Genomic DNA, 26775 nt, shown 5'->3' with positions numbered 1-26775 from the left:
CCCATCCCTTCTCTGGCCACCTCTGTGTGGACATCATACTGTCTATGACAGCTATACCACTGGGTTAGGATTACATGTAAATGCAAAATAGAAGCTTGCACTGGTATTTATACATTTGGGAGCAGCATAAAAAATTATAATAGAACAGTGACGTCTTACCTCTGTGGACCTACAAGGTGAGGCAACAGGAAGAAGGTGTCCAAACAGAAAAATAGGTTTCTGCCCTATCCTATTCTATTCTATTATAAGGGTATACTATACAGGATTTTCCTGCACAAAAATAAACAAAAACAAATAAATAAAAAACAATTCATGGACTCATACAAAAGTAATCCCTGTAGTGTAAGAGTTAATCCCTAATCAAGTAAAAGTGTTATACTGCATAAGTTGATTAAGAAACAAAAGCCACATAACCATCACATAACCACGTTTTATGTATAAGGTCTTGTAAAGCCGATTGAAATGCATCTATCTATGTGTTAAAGCACTGTTATACATGTCAAAGTGTTCACAATACAGAGTTATGAGCTGACATTGTATCCACACTAAAGAGCACACATATAACCTATCATGTTCTGTATAATGATAACACACACACATTCGAATGTTTGTATTACCTGATGCACATTTAAAGGTTCATATTGCATAAGAGCACAAGGGGCTGCATAAAGAAAGGCCCTAAGATTCACATGTTTTTTAAAAATAAAGTGAAAGCAAATCCAAAGCTAAGGGTGGAAGATTTGGGAAATTCCAGGCTCAAAGTAAAAGTGATACACCATTAAAAACGGGCCTGTTCATGATTGGACAAAAGTAAAAAGGTTGCCACCAATAGATTTGGATTGGAGTGGGATGGATTAGCAGAAGGAGGTGGAGACTCTACCCAGTCTCCACCAGCATAAAAGCAGACGTGCTGAGAGCGAGTTTTCAGTCCAGCTCCGGGGCTTGACTCATGAGTTGTATGTGTTGAAGCTTGTGAACACATTAAACTCGATTGCATCGGACTCTGCCTGTCTCCAGTGTTTCTTTGAGTATTAATTAGCTGAATCCAAGGTACTAGGTTGACATCAGAGGACAACTGAGAAGCAACATTGAGGACAAGGTCGGGAGCCTCCAGGCCCAATTCCAGGCACCAATTCTTGCTTCTTCATCCCTCATCACAATCATCACTTATGACCCATTTGAGGAGCATGGCAGTGTGTCTATCGGCAGAGACCCTGCCCTCTACCTCAGTCAGTCAATCAATCAATCAATCAATCAATCAATCAATTTTATTTATAAAGCCCAATATCACAAATCACAGTTTGCCTCACAGGGCTTTACATCATATGACATCCCTCTGTCCTTTGGACCCTCACGGATAAGGAAAAACTCCCCCAAAAAACCCTTTAACAGGGAAAAAAACGGTAGAAACCTCAGGAAGAGCAACTGAGGAGGGATCCCTCTTCCAGGACAGACAGACGTGCAATAGATGTCGTACAGAACAAATCAACATAATAATAACAGTAATCCGTATGACACAATGAGACAGAAAGAGAGACAGAGACAGAAAGAGATGCAGGACAGACGGTAATGACAGTAGCTTACAACAACATTAATGAAAGTAATAATATTATAATTATAATTACGGCTATTGTGGTACAATATGTTGAAAGTATATATTAATATATGATAGTATACATATGTGCCAATAACCATTTGTGTATAATAACAGTAGAAGTATGGCTAATGATAACAGCAGCAGCAGGAGGCATCTGGCAGGACCACGGCAGCAGCACAACCACACACATCACACTATCCAAGCACCGCTGGGATATAAGTTAACCTGCCAGACAGTGGAGCACAAAGGCTCCGTAGAAGAAGCCGAGTAAGTGACATGCAGTATGGCCGAGTTAGCGGGATGCAGTAACAGGACATGAGTGTTAGCAAAGGAGGGAGAGAGAGAGAGAGAGAGAGAGAGAGAGAGAGAGAGAGAGAGAGAGAGAGAGAGAGAGAGAAGGTGCTCAGTGAATTATAGGAGGTCCCCCGGCAGACTAGGCCTAAGTCAGCCTAAATAGGGGCTGGTACAAGGCAAGCCTGAGCCAGCCCTAACTATAAGTTTTATCAAAGAGGAAAGTCTTAAGTCTAGTCTTAAATGTGGAGATGGTGTCTGCCTCCCGGACCGTAACAGGAAGATGATTCCACAGGAGAGGAGCTTGATAGCTGAAGGCTCTGGCTCCTGATCTACTTTTGGAGACTTTAGGGACCACGAGTAACCCTGCGTTCTCAGAGCGCAGTGTTCTGGTGGGATAATATGACACTATGAGCTCTCTAAGATATGATGGAGCTTGACCATTTAGAGCTTTATAAGTTAAGAGTAGGATTTCAAATTCAATTCTGGATTTTACAGGGAGCCAGTGCAGAGAAGCTAAAACAGGAGAAATATGATCACGTTAGTTCCTGTTAGTACACGTGCCGCTGCATTCTGAATTAGCTGGAGAGTTTTTAAAGACTTATGAGAGCTACCTGATAATAGAGAGTTACAGTAATCCAGCCGAGAGGTAACAAAAGCATGGATCAGTTTTTCTGTATCTTTTTGGCTCAGGATAGGCCTAATTTTCGCAATATTATGCAGATGAAAAAATGCAGCTCGTGAGGTTTGTTTTAAATGGGATTTTAAAAGACAAATCTTGGTCAAATGTTACTCCGAGGTTTCTTACGGTAGTGCTAGAGGCCAGAGCTATGCCATCCAGAGAAAACTATGTCATCAGATAAAGAGCCTCTGAGGTGTTTGGGGCCAAGAACAGTAACTAAACATAAGGAAACTGGAGCTCATCCAGATGCATTTTCTTGTTTTCCTCTTATTTTGCTTTATTTGGGACATTCCCAGGCACAGCATGCATGTGAGGTCAGGACTTTAAGAACAGGTAGCAATCAGGTGCCAGACCACACAGTGCCAAAAAAATGCAATTATAGGGATGCGAACACTTGGTTTTTCAATTTCACTTTCACCTGCAAAACTGTTTACAAATAGTAGCTGACAATTCATGCTTAATACCTTGAAATTCATATCTTATTAGATAAGAATATTCAATTGTGCTGTACAAAAGTTTACCCTTTTGGTAACACTTTATATTAAGGTACTGTAATAAGTGTTAATAAACACCAATTAACAGTTAATGAGCACTTAAAAGACAGAATAAGATGTTTATTATATTAATAAGACTATATAGGTGTTAATTATAGCATAATTAACACAGTTATTATTGCATATAGGAGTATTATAAGCACTTAATAGAAACTGTTTATAAAGCTATCCTAAATACTAATTAATAAGATGTCTATTTACATTAATTATGATTTATAAGGGTTAATTATATATAGCAATAATAACTCAGTCAGTTATGCTGTAATAAACACTTAGTCTAGTCCTATTAATGTTAATAAGCAAATTATACCATCTTATAAGTGCTCATTAACTGTTAATTTGTGCTTATTAAGCATTATTATACCTTAATATAAAGTGTTACCCCCTTTTTTATAATAATATTGGTACAATTTATACTTGAATTTATAATTGTAATTTAAACAAAAAATAAATGAAAAAAATATATATGAGCAATTATATGTGCTAATTTATTTACACATAGAGAAAACACAGTGCACTAATTGCATTCATTTGGAGTTAATTTCGTGTCTACCTGATTAATGTTAACTCCAACACTGACTCTCCTTTGCTCTGTCTTGCTCCGACATCTTGTCAGCTGCTAAATGCTCTACTTTTTTTTTTTTTTTTTTTTTTTTTTTTTGTTAAAATTATTTTTCTGGGCATTTTGCCTTTAATGGACAGGAGAGACAAGTGTGAAAGGGAGAGAGAGAAGGGGATGACATCCAGCAAAGGGCCACAGGCCGCTGCGGCAACAGCCTTGTACATGGGGTGCCTGCTCTATCCACTAAGCCACCGACGCTCCAGTGCTCTACTTTTTTTAACCAGTAAGTTGCAAACTGCTGTTAGGCAGGTGAAGGAGGGCATCAACCTTAAGGGAGAAGTCTTCTGGCCTTGGTTGTCCAGGGGTCTCCTGAAGCAACAGACAAGTAAAGTACTGGGGGGTAAAACTTTGGAACTTGCCAAAGCAAAATCCTGGGTGTGGAAAGAGTTTAAAGAGGCTTTGTAGATGGACTTCAGGGAAGTTCAGGCAAACCCTCTGACGACTCAGGAGGAACTCAGGCAGTTTCGCTCACACTGTTTTTGGCAGGGGATGAGAATTGCAAATCTGGACAGGGGATGTTGATGAACGATGGAGAGAGCATTTTGAGGACCTCCTGAACTCAACCAGCACGTTGTCTGTGGAGGAGGCAGCGTTTGAAGGTTCAGGTATAACCTCAAACATATCTTTGAGAGTCATCTCTCAGGTGGTCAAGAAGCTCCTTTATGGAAAGGTGCAAGTTGTTGGTGAGATTTGCCGGAGATGTTGAAGGATCTGGACATTGTTGGGCTGTCTTGGCTGACAAGCCTCCTGTTGGGGCAGTGCCTGTAGAGGGCAAACTTTATTACAGGGTGCTGGAAAGGAGGCTCCAGCCAGTTGTCAAACTTCATTTCAAGAAGGAGCAATGTGGATGTCATCCTTGCCATGTAGGGCTTTTGCATACCATGACCCTTTCCCCAGCCAACAAGCTATGTAGTCCATATATAACCAAAGTATTCTCAGCAAAAAACACATTGTCCTAGGTTTTGGCCTCTGCCAGGGTTGTTCTTCTTGGCCAAATCTGTTTCTGATATTCATGGAGACGATCTCAGATCACCACCAATGGAAGGAGAGTGTCCAGTTTGGGTTCGTCCAAAATCGTGTTTCTGTTCTTTGTAGATGATGTTTTTCTTTGGCTTCACAAGACTGTGATGAGCTGTGATGAGTGTGAAGCAAATGGAATTGGAGTCAGCATCTCTAGGTCTGAGGCCATGGTTTGCTGCTGAAAAATCGTGGATTGTTCCCTCTGGACTGGAATTGAGTTATGGCCCCAAATGAAAGAGTAATTGGTGTCTTGTTCACATGAGAGGGTAAAATGGAGCGTAGGATAGACAAGTGGGTTGGAGCAGCATGATGGTGACATTGCCAAGCCATAAGGCAAGACTTTTAATTTAACAATGAGTTGACGTTTTAACCCTTACCAATGGTCTTGAGCTTTGGGTGGTGAATGAAAGAATGAGATTGTGGATAGAAGTAGCTTCAAGACTGGGTGAAGAGCTTAGACATCCAGAGGGAGCCAAGAGTAAAGCCAAATCTCCTTTGCAACAAAAAATGCCAGTTAGGGTGGTTGGAGATGTGAACAAGATGCCTCTGGACACCTCTCTTTGTAGGTTTTCCAGGCATGTCCCACTGGTTGGAGACCCTGGGGTAGACCTGGAACATGGTGGAGGGAGTGCATATCCCTTCTGACCTGGAAATACTAGAAAAAAGTTGCCGCAAAAGGGATGCATGGACAGCCTTACTTTGTCTGCTGCCACCATGACGTGGCCTACAGTAAATAAATGGATTGATGGTGAAACTGAAGTACAATTAAGTTTCAATCTGTAAGACCACAACTAAGCAACAGAGACAGGCTACTCTGGTGAAGCTCCACCAACAGAAGCTCCATGAAGCTTAATGTGATTGTTTATCAAGTTGTATTAAAGCTGTTATATTTAATTCTTATGTCAAAATTAGAATAGCAATTGCCATAATGATATTTAAATTTTCAAAATGATTTTGATGCCCCCTTCCCCATCATATCTTTTTTTTTGTTCTTTTCAGGTTTCAGTAAGATAACATAACATTTTGGGAAAAAAATACAAATGAGCAGTCCAAAACTGGAGGCCAGGATAGCAAATATCTCCACAGCAACACTGAACTTCCCAGGGGAGCTGACATATGCTGGAATAAAGGTGATCCATACTGCACAGAATATCAGCATGCTAAAAGTGATAAATTTGGCCTCATTGAAATTATCAGGCAGTTTCCGAGCCAGAAAAGCAAGAATAAAACATAACATGGCCAGAAGTCCGATGTACCCAAGCACAGCCCAAAAGCCTACAGCTGAACCCAGAGTGCACTCTAAAATAATTTTGTCTTTAAACTGTTTAAAGTTCTTGAATGGAAAAGGAGGTGAAATTGTTAACCAGAGGATACAAATGATTACTTGTACAACAGTGAAACCCAGAACACTGAGTTTCTGCTGTGCAGGCCCAAACCATTTCATCACATTACTACCAGGAAGTGTTGCCCTGAAGGCCATTAACACCACTATAGTTTTCCCCAGAACACATGAGATACAGAGGACAAAGGTGATCCCAAATGCTGTGTGTCGCAGCATGCAGGACCACTCAGAGGGCCGGCCGATGAAGGTCAGAGAACACAGGAAACACAGAGTCAAGGAGAAGAGCAGCAGGAAGCTCAGCTCAGAGTTGTTGGCCCTGACAATAGGCGTTTTCCTGTATCTGAAGAAAATGAATGCCACAACAGCAGTGATGCATGTTCCCAGCAAGGATGCTGCAGTGAGCAGTGCTCCCATAATCTCTTTATATGATAGAAACTCTGCCTCCTTCTTTACACAGGCATCCCTTCTCTTATTTGACCAGAACTCAGGGTGGCATCTCACACAGGTGATAGAATCTGAAAAATGATTTTAAAGCAGGTGTTAGACTTGATCTGTACATTTGATGTTTTTGTCTCTATATTGCTTATTTTCCATGCATTCAAGACATAACACACATAATAACCAGATAATAAATGGACAGTTGAATGGTACCAGCATGAATGATTTGGATTTGTTAAAGCAAGCGGACGAAAAGGTTAGATTCAAAAACAGATGTTTTATTTGTTTTTGTTGTACAGATATTTGTTTCTTAGTAAATAAGCATTGTAACTTTTTTCTTTCAAATGTCAATTTTCAGTCCAACTGCACACACAATTTCATTCTCTCTCAATCTCAACAATTGCAGTTTCAGAAAGAGAAAGTCAAAATCTCAGCAGATGAGACTAAATTTGCCTGCTCAGATACCACAGTGACAAGGTGTGAAACAAACTAAGGCCTTTTGGTAATTTAAATGAGCTGACCCTTTGATGACCTTTGTTTTAAATATATTTTCGATTGACAAAATAATACTATACCTGTATTGTTGCTTATCTCTCCCTTTGCACATCTGAAACAGTCATAGCAGCAGACAGGCTTTCCTTTCTGCAGAACCTTGCGAGTTCCTGGACGACACTTCTCACTGCAAACTGACACAGGCACCTGTAAAAACAAAATGACAATGAGGCATTCACTTTGACAAGGTGTTGTCTTTGTAAGGTTCAGGTAAGGTATTATGCATTTTGATACATCATTCACAAACATCATAACACTAATTAGTACCATATGCAATTTTTAACTATTAAAATAGACTGCATAATTATTACAGTGGCTTACCTGTTGTGAGTTGTTTGCCCAAATTAAAGACTTATTTTGCAGATTCAGCTGTTTGTCTGCAGGTAAAGATGCATCATAGAAACCAACTGTGACAAAGTCTGCAATACCATTTTCTGTTGGCTGCCAGTTTATAATTTCATACTTTGCTGCTGGGTCTCCATTCTCATTAAAGTAAACCTCCTCTCCTTCCTTTGTTTTGAAATGAATCCTTTTTATGTGCTGTAAAATCTAAAAGAATATCCATCAATGTAGATCATTATCTGACACAATTTTGTAGGCCTTTTAGCGATACACCATGATAGACTGATAATTAATTTATGACTCACCGTATATGGATCTAGCTGCACCTTCATGTTACATGTCTTATTGCAGCTGAGCATACTATGCAGTGCATGGGCCACAGCATACACTCCTTTATAGACATTGTTAAAGATAGGCATGAGCGACATATCAGTGAAGCTGTTCTGCACTCCAGTCAGATCCTCATGTCCAGTACATTCTCTCTGATTCTCTGCAGCCAACTTTGACTGCTTGAACTTACAGCTGAATAATTTCTCCCAAAACTCTGTAAACATTTCATTACCGGATGAATTGAGAGGCTTAATATCCAACATGAACTCTCTCATGCCACTGACATGTGCTTTGGGGATGGACAGGCCTATGGCACCATCCAGAATGTGATGCTTATCCATGGCTGCAGTTTTTTTGGGATCAAAGATCCAGCCCTCACTACCAACCCACTGGTACCCAGTGTATTAGTACAAGAATATCACCGGCGGAGAGGAAAGCGACAATCACCTTGGAAGTGGAAGCCTTGATAATGTTGATTATCTTTTGTATTTTGTCTGGTGGATCTGTTCTAAAGAAAGACACAGAGTACTCCAGACAGATGCCCAGCTGCTGGGCTGTTTCTGTAAATGTGGCCATGCCATTGTTCCCATAATCATCATTTGTTCTAATAGCTCCAACCCAAGTCCAACCAAAGTGCTTGACCAACTGTGCCAGGGCTCTGCTCTGGTAGTCGTCACTGGGTATTGTCCTGAGGAAGGATGGGTACTTGGTTTTATCACTGAGACATGCACAAGTGGCAAAGTGGCTGATCTAAAAGAAAAAGAAAAAGAAAAAAGTAATGATATCCCAAGATAAATATTTGAAATTTCAAAACTTTACACAGCACACTACAATGTGGTAACACTTTATAATAATCATCACTGATAAATTGTAAATTAATAGTAAAAAAAAAAACAAAAAACTTAAGTTAGTAGGTATTTTACTGTTAACAAACAATGAAATGCCATAATTTGTTTTTTTTAACCATTTCTTGCACACCTTATGCTTTTTTGCCTATTTAAAAATGAATATCCAATTATTACTGCATTAACACTGTTTACCAGCAATGAAATGACAAAACTAGACATTTGTAACACTTTGTAAATGGTAAATAATTGTTTTGTAAACCTTCTATGGACATTCTGTGGTTTTTCAGTATAATGTTGCAATGCTTGTAGGCATTAACAATGTACTATAACTATTTGGTCAATCAGTCTAATGTTTTTTTAAACAATTTCAAAAGGCTTAACAGGTTTACCATCACAGATATTTACCATATGATGCATACAATTATATAGTTTGTAAAAAATAAACTGAAAAATAAACATAAATAAAAGTATTATTAATAATTAGTAAACAATTTTCAATTATCATTTCATTGTTTGTTAACATTAAATTGACTATTACCTAAAGTTGAATTAATCATTTCTTTTCATGACAGTTATTATAAAGTGTTACCTACAATTCTTTTAAAAAAACACCTTTGTTTTGACCAGTGAGAAAAAATACAGGATAATAATTGTTTTCACAAGTATATTTTCATTTTGACCAATCTTACTCACCACTGGGATGTGAAAGGGTCCGATTACAGTGGCTATAGCCATGGAAGGAGAGGAAGAGGTCTCTCCCATAACGGCCTGCACTTGGGCTGGTCTGGTACAAGGTGGTGGTTCTGAGGGTGCAGATAACTCCTCATTACCATTAGCCAAAGCCAGGGTAACCCTCACAGCTCTGGAAATGGAGCGACAAGCATCATAGATCTTGTAGCCCAGAGAAATGCCAGGCAGCAGGTCTGTTCTGTTGTTAATCTCCTCTATGGCAAAGCGCATAGCCTGGGCATACTGGAAACCTCTGAAATGCAATCTAGTTGTCGGCAAATATAAATAGTAGAATTGAAAACAATTTATCCGTGGAATAGAAACCGCATCACATAAAATGAAACCTTCTGATGGTATTTAGACACAAAAAAGAAAATATCTCATATTTTGATACTCAGTTTGCTGCCCTTTGCTGTGCCTGTTTTGTGTCTGTACGCACTTTCACTTAGATAATTGAAATCAAAATAGATTTTCGACAGTATAATTTACCTGGTGCATTGCAGTGGCAGTGGCTTGTGCATGTAGTTGTCCTGTCTGGTTTTCCAGCTGCTGTGGAAAGAGAAGATTGCCCCTAAGAAAATGTCTCCATCCTTAGATAGCTGGGGGTTCTCAGGATCCCCTCTTTGCCTGCACACCAGCTCCTCAGCCTGAGTGACAGACGCCACCAGCAACAGGTGAAAGACTGCCCATCCCTTCTCTGGCCACCTCTCTGTGGACATCATACTGTCTATGACAGCTTAACCACTGGTTTAAGATCACATGTAAATGCAAATTAGAAGCTTGCACTGGTATTTATACATTTGGGAGCAGCAAAATAACAAGGTGAGGCAAGAGGAAGGTGTCCAAACAGAAGAGTTTTCTGTCTTATCTTATTCTGAATATCTTAAAGGTATACTACGTAGGATTTTCCTATCAAAAAAGTGAAAAAAACTAAAAACAATGTATAGACTCATACAAAAGTAATTCTTCATGACAATAATCACTTTTGACCCAATTACAAGTGCATGGCTATGAGCTATTTGTTGGTTTATATTTCAAAAAATATATTATCTGACCTGGAAACACTAGAAAAGGTTGCCAAAAAAGGGATGCATGAACAGCCTTGCTTAGTCTGCTGCAATTATGACATGGCCCACACGGACGGACAGGTGGACGGATGGTGAAAGTGAACTACAGTAAAGTTACAAGTTGTAAGAGCCCACTAACAGAGACAGGCTAGGATGGTGAAAGGTAGAATGAACTAAGTTACAATTACGCCAACTGAAACGGACTTTGATTATTAGTTATGTTAATAATGTGGTAGCTCATTCGTTTCACATTGTGTGACTACACTGAAGACTTATTTTGCAGTTGCAGTCAGCTGTTTGTCTGCAGGTAAAGATACACCATGAAGCCCAACTGTGAGAAAGTCCACAATGCCATAGTCTTCTGGCTGCCAGTTTATACTGCCATACTGAACCACTAGGTCTCCATTCTCAGTAAATCTCATTTCCTTCATTTGTTTTGAAATGAATCATTTTCATGTGTTGTTAAATTGAAAAGAATATGCATCGATGTAGATCATTACCAGACACAATTTTGTGGGCCTGGTGGCGATACACCATGATAGACTGATGATGTAGGCCTCACTGCCTACCCACTCGTACCCAGTCAAGTTGTGGTGAGACATATTATCTATTAGTATATTCACGTTAGTAAGGGATAGGAAAGAGACAATCACCTTGGAAGTGGAAGCTGATAATGTCAATTATCTTTTGTATTTTGTCTGGTGGATCTGTTCTAAACAAAGACACAGAGTACTCCAGACAGATGCCCAGCTGCTGGGCGGTTTCTATGAAGGTGGCCATGCCATTGTTGCCGTAATCATAATTTGTTAGAATCACTCCAACCCAAGTCCAACCAAAGTGCTTGACCAACTGTGCCAGGGCTCTGCTCTGGTAGTCATCACTGGGTATTGTCCTGAGAAAGATCAGGTACTTGCTTTTTATCACTAAGACAAGCACAAGGTGCAAAGTGACTCATCTAAAAGAAATTATATCTCAATATAAAGATACAAAATCTCAAATATTATAGAACACACAGTATTTGCACATATAACACCTTTTTATGATTTTTCTCACCACTGGGATATGAAAGGGTCCAATGACAGAGGCTATAGCCATGCAAGGAAAGGAAGGGGTCTCTCCCATAATGGCCTGCACTTGGGCTGATATGGTACACAGTGCCTGGGAGGATGCATGTAATTCCTCATTACCATTAGCCAAAGCCAGTGTAACCCTCACACCTTTGGCAATGGAGCCACAGACATCATAGATCTTGTAGCCCAGACAGATGCTAGGTCTGTCCTGTTATTAATCTCCTCTATGGCAAAGCGCATAGCCTGGGTATACTGGAAACCTCTGAAATGCAAACTATATGTCAACAGATATAAATATTGGAATTGCAAAAAGACTTTATCCTTGGAATAGAAACGGTAGCACAGGAAATAAAAAAAGGCATCTGATGGTATTAATAGATAGCTTGGACATCATATTGTCCAAGGGTGCTTTCACACCTGCACTGTTTGATTCAGTTCAATTGAACTCAAGGTCATTTGCCCCCTAAGTGTGGTTCCTTTGGGCAGGTGTGAACGCAGCAATCGTACTTGGGTGCACACCAAAACACCCTGACTGACACCCTCTTATAGAGTGGGTCTCTGTCGGTTACAAACTAACTCTGGAGTGGTTTGTTTGTCATGAGCAGGTGTTCTGACCTTGATCCGAACCAACTGCAGTCATATTACACATTGTTTGGGTTAAACAAGCATGAGCATGTTCCAGACCCAGACGATTGTTAATGTGCACCTCCCTCTGTGCTGCCTTAATATGCACATTTGGCACATCCAATGCATCAATCAATCAATCAATCAATCAATCAATTTTATTTATAAAGCCCAATATCACAAATCATCAAAATATCAAAATATTGTTTTCTTGTTGGAGCGACCTCCTGTTTTCTTGTTGGAGCGACCTCCTTCTTTACACAGGCATCTCTTCTGCCTCGTCTTCAAACTGTATGGTTTGCCTTAAGTGAACAGCGCAAGCAATATAGAACACGATGACCAGCGTTAAAATCAACCTGTGTAGTTGTCCCTCCATTGTGACATTAGAAAGTGTTGTACTTATCTTGTAAGTGTACTCTTCTTCGATGTTTTATTTACTTCATGGATTTTTCCCGCATGGAAATTGTGACGAATCAAGAGCAGCTGTTTTGACCAAGAAATCTGATCTGGCCTGCTTGTAAATGCTGACGTGATAACCTGAACCAAATCTATGCAATTATGCAACTTTGTAACAAATTGGTCCCTGATTCAGACAGTAGCAACTGAACTCTAGGTCTGAAAGCACCTTAATGGAGTTAAACCACTGGGTGGCATTCCATGTACATTAATATAAATAAAAAGTTTGCACCAGTATTTATACATTTTGAAGCAGCATTTAAAAGAAAAAAAAGACATAGACTGCTGAAACTGTGACCCCGCCGCAGATTAACAGAAAAATTTTCGAAATAGAAAAGTTGTGGGCTGTTGCATAGAAACAAGGCAACAGAAACAGGCTTGGTCACTGAGCGGTAGAATGCAATGATTTATCTTTATGTTAAATTCTCAAATGCAATACAAAATGCAGAGAAATCACTGAAAATATATGGACCCATATATATATATATATATATATATATATAAATTTGCTATGTCACTAATGAAATTATTTACAGTGTAAAAATATTACAGTAGTTCAGTGGAAGTCTTCAGTAAATAAAAACAGTCTACTTGACAATTTGGTGAACCGATCATGTACACATTATAATGGCACTTGAATGCCTTTGCCACCATATTATTTTAAGTTTTCAGAGGGATTTTGGTGCCCCCTTCCCTATCATGTTCTTTTTTGTATTCTTCTCTGGTTTCAGTAAAATAACATAACATTTTGGAATAAAAATACAAATGAGCAGTCCAAAACTGGAGGCCAGAATAGCAAATATCTCCACAGCAACACTGAACATCCCGGGGGAGCTGACATATGCTGGAATAAAGGCGATCCATACTGCACAGAATATCAGCATGCTAAAAGTGATAAATTTGGCTTCATTGAAATTATCAGGGAGTTTCCGAGCCAGAAAAGCAAGAATAAAACATAACATGGCAAGAAGTCCGATGTACCCAAGAACAGCCCAAAAGCCTACAGCTGAACCCAGAGTGCACTCTAAGATGATTCTGTCCTTGTATTCCTTAAAATTCTTGAATGGAAAAGGAGGTGAAATTGTTAACCAGAGAATACATATGATAACTTGTGCTAGACTGAAAGCCAGAACACTGAGCCTCTGCTGTGCAGGCCCAAACCATTTCATCACATTACTATCTGGAAGAGTTGCCCTGAAGGCCATTAACACCACTATAGTTTTCCCCAGAACACATGAGATACAGAGGACAAAGGTGATGCCAAATGCTGTGTGTCGCAGCATGCAGGACCACTCAGAGGGCCGGCCCATGAAGGTCAGAGAACACAGGAAACACAGAGTCAAGGAGAAGAGCAGCAGGAAGCTCAGCTCAGAGTTGTTGGCCCTAACAATAGGAGTTTTCCTGTATCTGAAGAAAATGAATGCCACAACAGCAGTGATGCATGTTCCCAGCAAGGACGCTGCAGTGAGCAGTGCTCCCATAATCTCTTTATATGATAGAAACTCGACCTCCTTCTTTACACAGGCATCTCTTCTCTCATTTGACCAGAACTCAGGGTGGCATCGCACACAGGTGATAGAATCTGAAAAATAATGTAAAAGCACCTATTAGATTTGCTCAGTGCATTTGATGTTTTTGTCTCTATATTGCTTTTTTCCATGCATGGATTAGCACACACGTTTTTTTTAATTCCCATTTTACTACAGCATAATAATGCTACACCTGTAATGTTGCTTATTTCTCCCTCTGCACATGTTAAGCAGTCATAGCAGCAGACAGGCTTTCCTTTCTGGAGAACCTTGCGAGTTCCTGGACGACACTTCTCACTGCAAACTGACACAGGCACCTGCAAAAATAAATTGACTATGAGAAAATATGTGGGATTCACTTTGACAAGGTGTTGTTCTTGTTAGGTTCTATCGCATCTTAAAAATCATGATACAACAACTAGTGCAATACGCAATTTTTAATAATTGACAGAGACTGTATAATTATTATAATAGCTTACCTGTTGTGAGTTGTTTGCCCAAATTAAAGACTTATTTTGCAGATTCAGCTGTTTGTCTACAGGTAAAGATGCATCATAAAAACCAACGGTGACAAAGTCCACAATGCCATTTTCTGTTGGCTGCCAGTTTATAATTTCATACTTTGCTGCGGGGTCTCCATTCTCATTAAAGTAAACCTCCTCTCCTTCCTTTGTTTTGAAATGAATGCTCTTTATGTGTTGTAAGATCTAAAAGGACATGTATCAATGTAGATCATTATCTGACACAATTTTGAAGGCCTTTGTTTTGAAATGAATCTTTTGTAAGTGCTGTAATATCTAGAAAGACATTAATCCGTGTAGATCATTATCTGACACACATCCTGTAGGCTTGGAGACAATACACCATGAATTTATATATGATCTCACCGTATATGGATCTAACTGCACTTTGTTGTTACATGTTTTATTACAGCTGAGCATACTATGCAGTGCATGGGCCACAGCATACACTCCTTTATAAACATTGTTAAAGATAGGCATGGGCGACATGTCAGTGAAGCTGTTCTGCACTCCAGTCAGATCCTCATGTCCAGTACATTCTCTCTGATTCTCTGTGGATGACTTTGACTGCTTGAACTTACAGCTGAATAATGTCTCCCAAAACTCTGTAAACATTTCATTACCAGATGAATTGAGAGGCTTAATATCCAACATGAACTCTCTCATGCCACTGACATGTGCTTTGGGGATGGACAGGCCTATGGCACCATCCAGAATGTGATGCTTATCCATGGCTGCAGTTTGGGGATCAAAGATCCAGCACTCACTACCGACCCACTGGTACCCAGTCAAGTTGTGTTGAGACATTGCATGTATTAGCATGCCAATTTCGGGGAGGGCGACGAAAGTGACAATCACCTTGGAAGTGGAAGCTTTGATAATGTCAATTATCTTTTGTATTTTGTCTGGTGGATCTGTTCTAAAGAAAGACACAGAGTACTCCAGACAGATGCCTAGCTGCTGGGCGGTTTCTATGAATATGGCCATGCCATTGTTGCCGTAATCATCATTAGTTCTAATAGCTCCAACCCAAGTCCAACCAAAGTGCTTGACCAACTGTGCCAGGGCTCTGCCCTGGTAAGCGTCACTGGGTATTGTCCTGAGGAAGGATGGGTACTTGGTTTTATCACTGAGACAAGCACAAGTTGCAAAGTGGCTTATCTAGAAGAAAAAAAAGATAATTCGAAGAAGATCAAAAAAATATAAAACATATTCACAGCACACTACAATGTGGTAACTCTGTATAATAATAATAATATGATAACCAATAATGATAAATAGTACATTTATTTGTAATTAAACATTCATTTATAGTTATTCTACTGTTTACTCATTATTAGTAATGCCATAATTTGTTATTTTAGCCATTTATTGCACACATTATAAGACTTTCTACACTTTCTTCTCTATTTGCCAATGATTATCATATTATTTAAAAACCTTTAAAAAATTGTTTGTAAAAAAAACATAACACTGGGCCAGATATTTATAACACTTTCTCAATTGATATTGCTTTCATCCTTAAATATAATTTTGGTGGTTATTATAGAGTTGCGACTTGTGATACCTTCTTAAAAAGTTGATAATAAAGTTGAATTTCCTCAGTGTGGGATCGGCAAAGTTTATGTTATCCTATCTTATCTTAAATACTGTTTAGTGAATCTATATAGTGTTGTTCAGTATAATGCTGAAATTTTTGTAGATGCCCTACACAGTATTTATCGACCATTTAACAAAGTATTATAATCATCAGTTGCAACTTTATAATAAACATCCAAATGATGGGTATAGACATTTTACAAGCCAGTCAAGTAGCATTAACAATCTTAATCACTTTCTTAAAAGTTCACTTACAATACAATATTTGGTCTTTTTCTTAACAAATACTAAATATAGTGTATAACATTTTACAATGTGTGTTATAACAAACTAAATTAAACAACAATAAATTATATGACATTCAACATTTATTTATTTATTGATTACCATTAAAATGAATATATGTTCAATTACCTATCAATTTACCATTTATTTTAAATGTTTATTATGAAGTGTTAATTGTTTAAAAAACCCATTTTGTTATGAACAGCTAGAAGAATTACAGGATAATAATTCTTTTGACTAATTTTGCTTACCATTGGGATATGAAAGGGTCCGATTACAGTGGCTATAGCCATGGAAGGAGAGGAAGAGGTCTCTCCCATAATGGCCTGCACTTGGGCTGGCCTGGTACATGGTTCCTGGGAGGATGCAGATAATTCCTCATTACCATTAGTCAAAGCCAATGCAACCCTCACACCTCTGGCAATGAAGCTACAGACATCATAGATCTTGTAGCCCAGAGAGACGCCAGGCAGCAGGTCTGTTCTGTTGTTAATCTCCTCTATGGCAAAGAGCATAGCCTGGGCATACTGGAAACCTCTGAAATTCAAACTAGATGTTGAGAGATATAAATATTGGAAATGCAAACAATTTGTCCTTGCAATAAAAATATAGCACAGGAAATAAAAAGCATTTGGTGGTTTTAAGATGCATAAGCAGGAATATCTCTTATTTTAATACTCAGTTTTATGCCCTTTGCTGTACCTGTTGTGTATCTGTACCCACTTCCACTTAGATAATTGAAATCTAAACAGATGTTTACAGTCTAGTTTACCTAGTGCATTGCAGTGGCAGTGGCTTGTGCATGTAGTTGTTCTGTCTGGTTTTCCAGCTTCTGTGGAAAGAGAAGATTCCCCCCAACATAATGTCTCCATCCTTAGATAGCTGGGGGTTCTCTGGATCCCCTCTTCGCCTGCACACCAGCTCCTCAGCATGAGAGACAGATGCCACCAGCAACAGCTGTAAGACTGCCCATCCCTTCTCTTGCCACCACTCTGTGGACATCATACTGTCTATGACAGCTACACCACTGGGTTAGGATCACATGTAAATGCAAATTAGGAGGTACCAGATACAATAACAATCTTTATTTCAATAATACAATCAAAGAAAGCTTTGAGTTAAAAGTGTGGGGGCCTGAAGCTGACACAGAGGGCGTGGACCATTATACTGGCGGGGGAAACTAGAGCTGGACTACATCCCAAGAAAAAGGGTGCACATCACTATTAAAGAAAAGTAATGCACACCATTCCACAAGATGTATAACACACTTCAACTTCTGCACACAAATAAGAGATGCGAGGCACACATCACTGAGAGCAATCACTACAAACTGGGAATGCACTGCAACCAACACGACACACAATGAGTTACCCTCTGACGCAGGTGCAACCAACTAAAGTGCCCCCACCTGTCTAGATCCCTCCCGTTCTCTCCCCTGTACCCTCACACAAACAATATATATAATTAGGCCTACCACAACATAACAAATACAATAATAATTCATAACAATTAATAAAAAGAACCGACCTAACTTGCGTGACCGTTGAGACCCCCCCGGGGTCTAAGCTTGTGGCACTGTCCAACTCCCCGGGGGAACCACAGCTTCGTCGGACGGCACAACGGAAGAGGAAAAGATGCCCACTGAAGCAGGAGCAGCAGGTAACGCCAACAGTGGCGTGCTGGAGGCGGCAACTAAGCTGGAGAGTGGCTGGCGGCTAACGCTCCTATCAACCCGGCCCTAACTATCTAAAGGAGGCGCAGGGACTCCCCTCCTAACTCAGGAACGGTTAAACCTACTCAGCTGTCTTCATCGCCGGCGGCCCTAACAGCCGCGAACGACACCCTCCCTCCCAGAATGAACGCAGCCGCACATGCAACAGGTCGCTCCCCAGACACACAGACAATCAACGGTGCTCTGCTTTTCAGTCTTAGAGTCCAGCCCACACAATCAGCCGCAGCTGCAACTTATCAGTTCACAGCAGCGGTACGCTCAACAGTTCAATCACACCACAATATCTTTAAGAGTTGCCTCCCAAATATTCAAGAAGCTCCCTGATGGCAAAGTGTAGACGAGATTGCCCCGAGATGTTAAAGGATCTGGATATTGTGGGTCTGTCTTTGCTGACATGCCTCTTTACTGTTGCATGGAGGTCTGGGACAAAGTCAAACACTTTTTCTTAGGTTTTGGCCTCTGCCAGAGTTGTTCCTCTTTGCCAAATCGTGGACAGGTTCTCAAGTTAATGGCAGGAGAGTATCCAGTTTGGGGTCATCCAAATTGTGTTTTTGTTCTTTGTAGATGATGTTTTTCTTTTGGATTCACAAGACTGTGCTGAGCTAAGTGCTAAGTGATTAGAGTTACACTGTACAAAAGAAATTGTTGTTTTCACGGTAAAATTCCGGCAGCTGTGGTTGCCGAAACTCTACCGTTAAATTACGGTAAAACATTTCCTTCTTTCACGATAAAAAATGTATTAATACTGTTGATTTTACAGTTAAACAATGTGCTTAATTCAATATTTTACCGTTTAAAAAAAAGTTTCAAAATTTTAAAAAAACATAGTTTTATCTTAAAATTTACTTGATTTTTTTTTATTTTTACGGTAAAATACCAGCAGCTGTGGTTGCCAGAACTCTACCGTTAAATTACGGTTAAACATTTTTCCTCATTTACAGTAAAAATGTATTGATACTGTTGATTTTACGGTCAAAAATTTTGCTTAATTTGATATTTTACCGTAAAAAAAAAGTCTTTCACATTTCAAAAAACATTGTTTTACCTGAAAATTTACATGAAAAAATGTTACCAAATCAACCACAAAAATATCCACCTTAAAATTTTCAAATATAGAAACTCTTTATTTGAACAGAGTAAAAATTTGGCAGGAAACCTTTACACTTCATTTGAGAACATTTAAATGCACTTTTTGGTACAAATCTAACCTGGTATTTGTGTACATACAGTGTATTATTTTCATAGTATCAAAATAAAATTATCCCTGAAGGGCAGCAAAAGTTTCAAATCTTGCATCATAAATCTAAGAAATACTTTCTCTATGACTGCAAGAAATTTTTTAAAAGTTAACACTTCACTTGAGAGATATGCCATATACGTAAGGAATACTTAATTAATGCATAATTCATGATGAATTACTATATGCACTGAATGACAGATGGACAATTAATTATGAAGTCACTATTACTTTATTTGTTCAAACTTAGATCATCAACTAAGGATTATTAATTCACACATACTTAATATTAATTGATATTTGACAAGATCAGCTTGATTTCTTTAATATATAAGTTCATGGGCAACACCTGAATCTTTATGGCATTATGCCTAATAGAATTTGGTGGACACCTGATGATATTATTTTGTTAGCGAACAAGTGTCCTTTACACTCAATTGACCATTTATTGGCATGGCCTGTAGCACACTGCTAATCTTAAAAATATCTGTGTTGCAAATCTGTCCAAAAATACTATTCGGTCTATTCCCTTAAAAGTTGTAAGGGAAATTTAGGAGTCCATAAACTTTTATACTAGAAAAAAAAAATCAAGCTAATCTTGTCAAATATCAATTAACATATGAAGTAACTGTGAACTAACAATCCTTGATTGATGATCTATTTAAGCTGAGCTGAAACTACAATTCTGCAAAATGCATCCTTCATTAATGCATACAGTAATTCATTATGAATATGCATTATTTAAGTATTACTTAAAGGAATAATTCACTTTTTTACACATAACACTGACAGCTTTCAGGATTTTAGAGATCTGCGATAAAAAGCAGATGAGCACTTTGGAGACATATAATTAGATAATGACTGAATTTAACTTTAAAGTGAACTATTCCTTTAAGCATATGACTTGTATACATTCTCGTAACTAGCAAGTGTATCTCAACTTGTATACAGTACAAAGCCAGTGCAGTAAAGCTGAACATGTACAAACTGTACCAGACATTTTATCTAAACTATACATCTTGTAAGACTTTCAGAAATTCAGAGTTACACAGCCAAATCCTTGCACTTCTTTTTTGCAGAACCCAATGGCTTCACAACTTAAAATACATCCTGGTATAAAACCCGCTTGAGACAACTTGGGTTTTCATGAAAAAATGTGTTTGACATAAACACCTTACCATCACAAGCAAGTTTATCTCAACTTGTTTACAGTACAAAGCCAGTGCAGTAAAGATGAACATGTACAAACTGTACCAGACAATTTATCTAAACTATACATCTTGTAAGACTTTCAGAAATTCAGAAGTACACAGCCAAAACCTTGTGCTTCTTTTTTGCAGAACCCAATGGGTTCACAATTTAAAATACATCCTGGTATAAAACCCGCTTGAGACAACTTGGGTTTTCATGAAAAAATGTGTTTGACATAAACACCTTACCATCACAAGCAAGTTTATCTCAACTTGTTTATAGTACAAAACCAGTGCAGTAAAGATGAACATGTACAAACTGTACCAGACAATTTATCTTGTAAAACTATACATCTTGTAAAACTTTCAGAAATGTTACTAACACAATATCTGCAGTGTATATAACACTAAGTGTACCTTTTGTCATATCATCTCTCAACATCACTGGAAGGTCCACTCATGGTCAGCAAGGTCTGAGATCAGAGTCAAGACTTGGGATTGACTGAGAACACTTTTTTCTTCTTGTTCCACTCGACTTTGGTGCCTTTCTCTGGATTTATTGAAAAGAAACACCTTTATGATAGAGAGAGAGAGAGGAAGAGAAAGAGAGAACAACTTCAGGAGGGATATCAAATGCCTTGCATTTTCTAATATTATAACATATTTTAGAAAAATAATATTTTACCGTTGGAGGAACTCCAGTGTAGACCGTAGTTCCACTGGGTAGTGTACATTGAAGCAGTAGTAACTGCCAAACATCAGGCAGATGGCAGATGTGAAGGAAGTGATGTGGTCGTTGACAACCTCTTTGTCGATGCTCAACATAAATGTCTCAGCAGCAAAGCAGGAGGACCCTAAGAATAAAAAACATGAATAAAAAAATAAACTTTAATGACAAGAGCTTCAGTATCAGCCATAAATAGAAATTCAATGGTACTTAGTTCAATATAGGATGAGAGTCAATCTACTGTTGGCAGAACTTGTTATCAGGAAAAATGTTAGCCAGTGTCTCAAAGTGGGCTACAAGCTAACAAGAAAGTAAACAAGCCAAGAGTACAAGTGGGTGTTTGTATACCAGTAGAGAAAGCTTGCAGGTTTGGTTCAGTTTACTTACCACACACAATAAGGCAGGGTGTTGGTGGCACACTGTCCATCTGAACCTCCTCAGCAAGGCTTGTCTTCTCGACGAAATGGAACAGCTGCTCTTCCTTCTCGTCAAAATGAGCCAGTAAAAGAAGCACCATCTGTATGACCTCTTCTGAGCAACCAGTGGACTGACCTCTTTCAATTTGAAGCTTGAGAAGAGCATCCAGGACTTGTTTGTGTTTATGTGCATCAACACGTTTGAAGAAGTTTAAGAGACTTGCCCCCTTTTTGTCAACATTGGCAAGGAAGGACTCAATCAAACTCACGCCAGTCAGTTCCTGGAAGTGTGCTGCCATACCGAGTTCCTTAAACAAACATGGCCATTCCTGGCTTAATTTCTGGATGCTTACACCATTATTGATCTCTTTACGCTGTGTGAAATAGGTGGACTTGATCAATTCTTTCAAAGCATCTGAATTGTAGTTCATCTCTTCAAATTTTTTCATTTTTTCTTTTTTTTTCTAGCTGACTCTCCACAGTCTCAGAGTGGCAGATGTTTCGGCATCCAGTTGACACAGCCATACATGTCTTGAACACTTGCTCATCTGTGTTATCATCTGATGCAGCTTTGCGTTTCTTTATCTTTGGTGTGTCAGGTCGTTTGACATTTTCAACTCTTGCCTGGAGTTGCTTTGCCAGGGAATGATATCCAAGTCCAACAACATCATCATCAATTACATCTTGAAGAGACTTTGGATACCTGGCCACCATCCTTTTTGCTATCTCTGTGGTGTTGTGTTTGGTTGGACTCTTACAAATCTTCATCATCTCGGAGACAACATCCTTATCATATTTCGTCGTAGTCGCACACTTGGCCTTTTCTGTCTTTCCAAACTCTGTACTAACTCTTCAGGGAGCTTCTGCCATGATATCTGAAAAGTGTCTACCCAGTTTGGCGCAAGAGTATAAGAACTTCCTGAGGGTGATGATGTAGCTGTGGATGATGCTGGTGAGGGAGTGATGGAGGATGGAGAGGGAGAGGAAAGGAGAGACCCTGGAGAGGAACATGCTGGGGCTGAAGATGGAGTGGACGAGTCTATAAAAGTACAACAAAAGAGGTTTGAAATCATTAAACCTTTAATGTTTTTCTACTCTGTAACAGAATGTAGCATATTGATACACTTCTAGATAGTAGGGCTGCAAAATACATTCAAAATTTATTTTGACAGATTGCATTTCGATTGGATTACAAAAATCAAATAAAAAATAAAATAAAATTTAATTACTTGTGCAGTGTGTGCTGTGTTGTGGTGGCAATATTTTACACTCAATGTTTTGGGCCCAGGCAGCAACCAGTCTGCTGACTTGTATGGGCTTTAATACTGGCAGCAAGTCTCCCTCTGTAATGTACTGTAAATCATCTGTCGTTACTGCACCAAGCGCCTTCAAAGCATCTTCTACTGACTTGACAACTTGATTAGGAGGATCTGGAAGCACTGCTGCTATGGCATCACTTATGGTCTTTGATTCAGCCATATCTGTTAAGACACACAAAAAAGACAGTTTAGCATCTGGCCTACTGATTTAGTGTGACAAGAGACCGTGCTTCAATGGGACAATCTGGTGTCCATTGTTTATGTAATATGATAAAGGCCACATGTCAATCAGTTCACTAACATGTCTGCATTCTAATCTTCCACTGTCCTTTTTTACAGAGTACATGTGGTAGTGTGAAAGAAATTCCCCATCATACACTCTCATCAGAAAATGAAGTGCAAAATCATCTTTCATGAGAATGAGGATGATTTCACCAAACTCCACTGAATCATCATTCTTAGTGACAACAAACTGGCCCTTCCTGTAAATTATCCCATTATACTGCACATAAACAGGAATTTTTGTATTTCTTTCAGTGAAGCCAAAATGGAGGATTGTGCCTTTCACTTGCTCACTGTAAAGCTCTGAGTAAAATGGTGAGCCATCTTTCATTTGCAAAGATGGAGGATTCGCGCACCCAGCGGAAAGAAAGGCCTGTAACATCTGATGCCTTTCTGAAAGAGTCAAACACAGATTTTTGAAATTCTTCAGATGCCTTGTACATCTTTTGAAGTAACTATGTTTGCTCTCAAAACGCATAGTCCATAGCCTGATGAGTGGGCCAAATTTCAGGATCAGTCCAGGATAATGCCGCAAATAATGGTGTTTAGGTCTCAAGTTCATATCTGGAAATAGTGCCTTCCTGGTTTCCAAATATTCTTGGATGAGAACATCTAGATAGGCGACCTGTGCCATGAAAATTTGCTGAGCACAAATCAGGTCAACAATGTCCTTAAGCTGCAAAATTAACTGCCACACATTATCTTGGGGGTCCTGCACTTTGTCACCAATTATCAGAGGCGACAGTCTCAAGAAGTTCCAATTTTGGACAGCATGTCCACTCAGTTTCAGTGTTTGAGGACTGACCTCACAAGGTTTGGAGCAAGCATCTGTTGCTTTGTATTTGAACTGCTTGATTCGCCTGTTCAAAATTGTGTATGTGAACCATTTCTTTTTGCTGATGAAGTACTTGAGGTAAAGAGCAACATCGCATGACAGGACACCCTCAAAGATGTCATGACCGAGACAGGGGGGCATGCCAGGTGAACAAACATCATAGTTTTGTAGAGTATTAAATACTGACCTGAACTTTATCCCTTGTACTAGTGGAGCATGCTCTGTCTCCAGCTGTTCAATGGCAGATCTGTACGTTTCTGGAGTCCGCTCCAGTCCACAGATGTTAGGATCAGCACCCTGAAATTCAGTTCGAGAAATCAGACAATATCTGCAGAAGTACTGAGATGAACTGAAATTTTCTGTGAAACCACCAATGGTCTGAGAGCCCAGGTTGTCCCCAGCAATGCAGTAGAGAGCTCCCTTGACTGCAAGTTCATCTCCCATTGCTATCCCATTTCCCTCCAGTTATTTCAGGTCAGTAAGCAGTTCAGAAAAAACCTTGGCATGGCCAAATTCCTTAAAATTCTTCTCTGTACACAATAAAACCAGCTGCATGTGGTCAACATTTGATCGTACATGGGGGGGCATGTTGAGTAGAGAGAAGTACACAGCCAAAACCTTGTGCTTCTTTTTTGCAGAACCCAATGGGTTCACAACTTCGAATGCATCCTGGTATAAAACCAGCTTGAGACAGCTTGGGTTTTCCTGAAAAAATGTGTTTGACATAAACACCTTACCATCACAACTGTCAGAGAGAACATCTGTTTTGGAAACATTATTAGGATCCACTGACATGAGGCCCTGCCAAAAACCGGACTCCAGCATACCCTTTAAAGATTTTAACACAGGAATATAATAGGCACACCTCTCTGTCCTGTTCTGATCTCTGCCCAACAAGATTTTTTTGGGCTCCACATATTTGAACATGTCTTTAAAGCACTGGGTTCTTGAGTAAGCAGTTCTCATGGGCACTGTGTGGCAAGCTGTAAACAGGTCCGATTGTTTAATTGTGTCACTGATTTTTACAATGTCTTCATCTGAAACTGACATATCTTTTAGAAGCAAATTTAGTCGATTCAAAGTATATGTCTGTCCCAACTCATGTATATTCTGCATTTCTTCAACAATGTTTTGAACGGTAGACACTGGAAGAAGATACTGTCCCTGTAGTTTCATGTAAAACATACAGTCAGGTCCATAATTATTTGGACAATGATACAGTTGTCATCATTTTGGCTCTGGACACCACCACAGTGGGTTTTAAATGAAACAATGAATACCTGCTTGAAGTGCAGACTCTCAGCTTTCATTTAAGGCTTTTTTTCAAAAATGTAGTATGAACCGTGTAGGAATTACAACCATTTCTTCACACAGTCCCCCGACCTTAAGGGCTCATAAGTATTTGGACAAACTAACATAATCATCAATTAAACAGTCAGTTTTAATACTTGGTTGCAAATCCTTTACAGTCAATGACTGCCTGAAGTGTTGGACACATAGGCATCATCAGATGCTGGGTTTCTTCCCTGGTGATGCTCTGCCAGCCCTTTACTGTAGCCGTCTGCAGTTCCTGCTTGTGTTTTGCCCTCAGTTTTGGCTTCAGCAAGAGAAATGCATGCTCAATTGGATTCAGGTCAGATGATATGACTTGGCCATTGCAGAACATTCCACTTCTTTGCCTTAAAAATGTCTTTGGTTGCTTTTGCAGTATGCTGCAGGTCAATGTCCATCTGCACTGTGAAGCATCGTCCAATGAGTTTTGAAGCATTTGGTTGAATCTGAGCAGATAATGGTGCCCCAAACACTTCAGCTTATAAATAACATTTAAAAACAATATTTAAAGGCAATTTTTTTTTTCTTAAAATTGAAATTGGTAAGGTAATTCATTGTAAAGATTAATACACAGGCTCCCCAACCATATGAAAAACAATGACAATTAACATTGTAGTAACGAACAGAGAAATAATCTACCAAACAAAATTTTTCAGACCTTTTTTGCTGAGTTTATTACAGCATAGCTCTGTTAATAGGTCATACACAACATCTATAGATGCATAGGACCCTATATAAAATAACAGCAAATAATATTATTTAAACATATATGTTTTTCATTGAAATCAGCATTACTTTACAAACATACCATTTTTTTAACATATTCTTCCTGTAGAAATGAAGGTATGATTTTGCAGAATGTTTAACAGTTTTATACTGTAAATTCAAATCAGCAAAATCTTTCATTTAGGCAGAATAATGTCGTTAATTTTAGGGTGATTATTCTTTTGTGACTTTACAGTATTTTCCCATGAATTTTACGTTTTTCTTTTTGCATTTTCACAGAAAAATTCTGTGTTTTCTATATATTATGACCGTAAAAATCAAAGTTATGTCTTATTTCTTGATTTACGGTAAGTCAATGTACTTACTACGGTGCTAAACTACTTTAGATTTTACGGTATTTGACAGTTTTTTACCGTAATTTCTACGGACTTTTTTTTACAGTGTAGTCAGCACCTCTATGTTTTGCTGCTGAAACTTGCTG

General features: G+C 38.9%; 1 protein-coding gene and 1 pseudogene across 1 annotated transcript; both read right to left on the bottom strand.

The window, feature by feature from the left end:
- Positions 1-5709: 5709 nt before the first annotated feature.
- Positions 5710-9605, bottom strand: LOC125888232 (extracellular calcium-sensing receptor-like; annotated as a pseudogene).
- A 3627-nt stretch (positions 9606-13232) lies between these two features.
- Positions 13233-17422, bottom strand: LOC125888231 (extracellular calcium-sensing receptor-like). Its single transcript, XM_049575441.1, has 6 exons — positions 17271-17422; positions 16750-17047; positions 14981-15775; positions 14573-14800; positions 14287-14410; positions 13233-14146 (listed from the first exon to the last, which is right to left on the bottom strand). The coding sequence occupies exons 1-6, from the start codon at positions 17357-17359 to the stop codon at positions 13233-13235; spliced, it is 2448 nt and encodes an 815-aa protein (XP_049431398.1). The 5' UTR covers positions 17360-17422.
- Positions 17423-26775: the final 9353 nt, after the last annotated feature.

Source organism: Epinephelus fuscoguttatus, linkage group LG5 (assembly GCF_011397635.1).
Source record: "Epinephelus fuscoguttatus linkage group LG5, E.fuscoguttatus.final_Chr_v1".
NCBI lineage: Eukaryota > Metazoa > Chordata > Actinopteri > Perciformes > Serranidae > Epinephelus > Epinephelus fuscoguttatus.
Note: the sequence above shows the minus strand (reverse complement) of the source record. Positions and strands in the feature narration are given on the sequence as shown.

Bases quoted from the DNA above. Each gene is read 5' to 3' on its own strand.
- LOC125888231 (XM_049575441.1), bottom strand. From the start codon at position 17,359: ATGTTGGGGGGAATCTTCTCTTTCCACAGAAGCTGGAAAACCAGACAG. The intron at 17,048-17,270 runs GTAAACTAGACT...CTCAACATCTAG, and splicing joins CTGCCACTGCAATGCACTAG to TTTGAATTTCAGAGGTTTCC. The intron at 15,776-16,749 runs GTAAGCAAAATT...TTTTTCTTCTAG, and splicing joins GACCCTTTCATATCCCAATG to ATAAGCCACTTTGCAACTTG.